The sequence below is a fragment of the Alosa alosa genome, chromosome 7 (genome assembly GCF_017589495.1).
Source record: "Alosa alosa isolate M-15738 ecotype Scorff River chromosome 7, AALO_Geno_1.1, whole genome shotgun sequence".
Taxonomy (NCBI): domain Eukaryota; kingdom Metazoa; phylum Chordata; class Actinopteri; order Clupeiformes; family Clupeidae; genus Alosa; species Alosa alosa.
In genome coordinates, this window is record NC_063195.1 from 34,866,894 (window position 1) to 34,870,068 (window position 3,175).

At 45.0% G+C, this 3,175-nt stretch overlaps 1 protein-coding gene across 1 annotated transcript in view; it reads right to left on the reverse strand.

Moving 5' to 3' along the window:
- The window catches only part of sun2 (Sad1 and UNC84 domain containing 2), a 14,000-nt gene extending 11,377 nt beyond the window's left edge, over window positions 1-2,623 (reverse strand). The window contains exon 1 of the mRNA XM_048249069.1: window positions 2,287-2,623. Coding sequence (XP_048105026.1) covers window positions 2,287-2,299 — 13 coding nt within the window. The 5' untranslated portion in view covers window positions 2,300-2,623. The remainder of the gene's footprint in view (window positions 1-2,286) is intronic.
- Between the last annotated feature and the right edge of the window lie 552 nt (window positions 2,624-3,175).

A 3,175-nucleotide genomic window follows, 5' to 3' on the forward strand; every position in this document is an offset into this window, starting at 1 on the left:
CAAATCAGATCTAAACCCTTACACCACAGCCAGCCAGTTAGGGACGCCCACCAAAAATAGCTACTTGGAGCATTTGCAGTGCCTGGACAATGTGTGGCATTGTTGCAACTTCTTGTTATAATCCCTGGGACATATAATGAGGATAAATGCTGGATGAATTTAGATGTTGGTCTTGTGCTGCGCTGCATAACGCCTCCTGCATCTCCAGTGCAGACAACCAAACACAAAGCATCCCGCGTGAGCCTGAAATCCAACCTGATCGGGGGATACACAGTACAATACAAGGTGCACAAGAGGGCCATTGATGGCGTCCCATGAAAAGGCCTCTTTCTCTTAGTTTCCCTGCAAATCCAAAGTCGCGATTTGAACTGATCCCACTCACACGCCCCGGTCTGCACTAACTAGCAGCACGCTGATGTGGAGGCCGATCTGTTGACCGTTGGCCTGCTCTGCTCTGCTCAGCCTTGTGCAACAGAGTGAGGGTGGTGCCAGCAGTGTGTGGGTATGAGAGAGAGAGAGAGTGAGAGATCTCAGAATAATGACAGAATAAGCAATATAACCTACAGCGCTGAACATTTCAGTCCGACAAACGGCCCAGATGTGGGAAGGGCCAATTGTTATACAAACATTGTGAAGAAAATCTAGGCTATTGCTAGATTCAAAGTGACTTTTATCAATAGAATAAACCTGGCTGGATCCAGTTGTGATGTTTGCAAGACAGCACACAGAAATGACACTCATTTTAAATGCACGCTTCGTATAAGCAGGAAGAAACATTTAAAAAACGAAAATAAACGAGGCCCGTCTCTGACTTCCTGTCTGAGCAATTTTGTCTAGTTTTTCTTGGCCCAGACTGAGGTCTCTCCGTTTTCCATGCTGTGGTAAATCAGACACATTAGGCCTCTGCGTGTGTACATCTCCTCCATGCCCATGGCTGCCCCTCCTTTCCAAGTTGTGCCCTTTCAAATCCAACCAGTCATCAGCCACTTACCGAGTTTCTCTTTCTTCACTACGGCTACCCCACCCTCCGCAGCCCTTAACAACACAGAACCGTGTGTTTCTAATCAATACATCCTCTTAAATACAATTTTACCTTTCATTCGGTTTGAATTCCATTGAACATTAAACCCAAACCCACCTTTGACACAGAATACTATGAGGACACGAATGCTTGTTTTTTGTATGTGTGTTTAGCAGGTCTTGGGTGGTGATTTGCTTCCATGTACAGTATTGGGCACCTGCCAAGCGGGCAAGTGATGGGACACATTCATGCACCCCACTGCACTGATCCTAATGAGCTGACTGGCCAATTAATCCATTTGCTAAGCCATCCTCACTGTAGTGGGAGGAGAGCAGGCGGCTGAGTTGATCTCCATTTATCTCGATTGCGTTTTGGGTGGGTGGGGTGGGCATGAGGGCGTTGGCAAGGCTGGCAGAGCGTGACAAAGCAGCTGGAGGCGCAAAGGCCACAATGTGAAACGTATCGTGAGCACAGTGGAAGTGCCGAGTCATATCCTAGTGACAATCTGAGAGGACAAAAGGGGACATCTCTATGCAGCAATGGCTGAAACGTGTAATTAGCTCCCAAAATCCCATTCAGTAGAACAGCCCTAAATGTCTACTGCAAAACCACAACATCAATAGTAGCCATTTAAGGATTTGGCCTTCAGACAGAAAATGCATGGCACACTATGTGGCATCGACCAACTGCCATCCAGCTCATGAGTAATGGAAGCAAGCCACATGAGCAAATAGGCCAAAAAACAGATGTCACACAGATATGTGGCACTAGATGGTGTGAACGCAGTGCAGAAATGCACAAATACCAACTTGGCTTGTCAAGTTGCCAGACTCCTAGGAAATGCACACTTGTGTTGCATGTGGCATAAATTCCCATTTTTTTCCCATACGCTTAATCCCGACCGCTAAAATGTAACAGAAACAAAGCCATGGTGGAACTTATGGGATCTTTTCTGCTACGTAGAAGGTAAAAACATGTTGAGACATGAAACTGAGCAAACCAATTTAGGAGTCGCTGCTGCATTGCTCTCGCAAGTTCTGTCACCAGCTAACATTATTACTGTCACTAATTCAATGCAGCTTGTTTATGAACTAACTGCAGCCAGCCTTGCCTTTAACTTTCCCCTTCCAGTTATCCTTCTCACACAGTAAACAGATTTCTCGAGCTAGCCTACATACATAAAGAACACAAATACACAGAAAGTGCAATTCTTTTTTTTCAGGGTGAGGGTACAGCTTAGCAGCGGTGTCAAGAAGACTACTTACCCATTTGATTCATACCACCGTTAGAACTGGTCGCCGAAGACAAGAGGCAGATCTGTCAGATGTTAATCTTCAGTTACTATCAACTAGCACTAGCCAGCACACAAAAAACAACTCATTTAATTAGTTACAACATCAGGCAAAATACTGCCAGGGTCTGACTCACGGGAATAAGCGCCTCGTGTCTGCTAAATGCTCACGAACTCAGAATAAGAAGAAAGAAGCGAGGCGTCCTACATGGGCGCTGCCAGCACAGAAGTATACACGTAGCTAGATTAAAAAAGTGACAACTGCACCACCAGGAAGAGTCACTTGACAGTTGCTGCTGCAAGACGTCATCACAGCTCTTGCGTCGCTTTGTTTTCATCGTGCTGGCACAACAACTTATCCTATATCGCCCCCTAGCAGTGTACTATGAGGTTACACTCTTTGGTAGGCTAACGGTGAAGGATGCCCTCCTAATTGTATCTCGCACTAGCCTACTTCACATGTCAAAAACTGCCGTTTTAATTCGAGTGTCAAAAATGCCGTTTTGGAGGAATTATTTGCAATTCATATGGATGAAATGTAATATTTTGCACATGAAAAACATTCATGCATTGCACAACTAGTAGGCTACTAAAGAGATTGCACTCGTTTTACTAAATCATGTGCTCCTTAAATATTACGCTCGTTTTATTAAAACGTGCTCTTTTGACTAGTAGCCTACTCAATCATGTAGGCCAGTGGTTTTCAAAGTGGGGGCCGGGGGCCGCGAGGGGATGCCAGGGGGGCCTGAACTGCATTTCTTTGTATCTTGTACTCTGCACAATGACAATAAAGTTAAATCTAATCTAATTTAATATAATCAAATTACATTATCCTCCTGAAATTGCCTGTGGAGCAAGGCAAG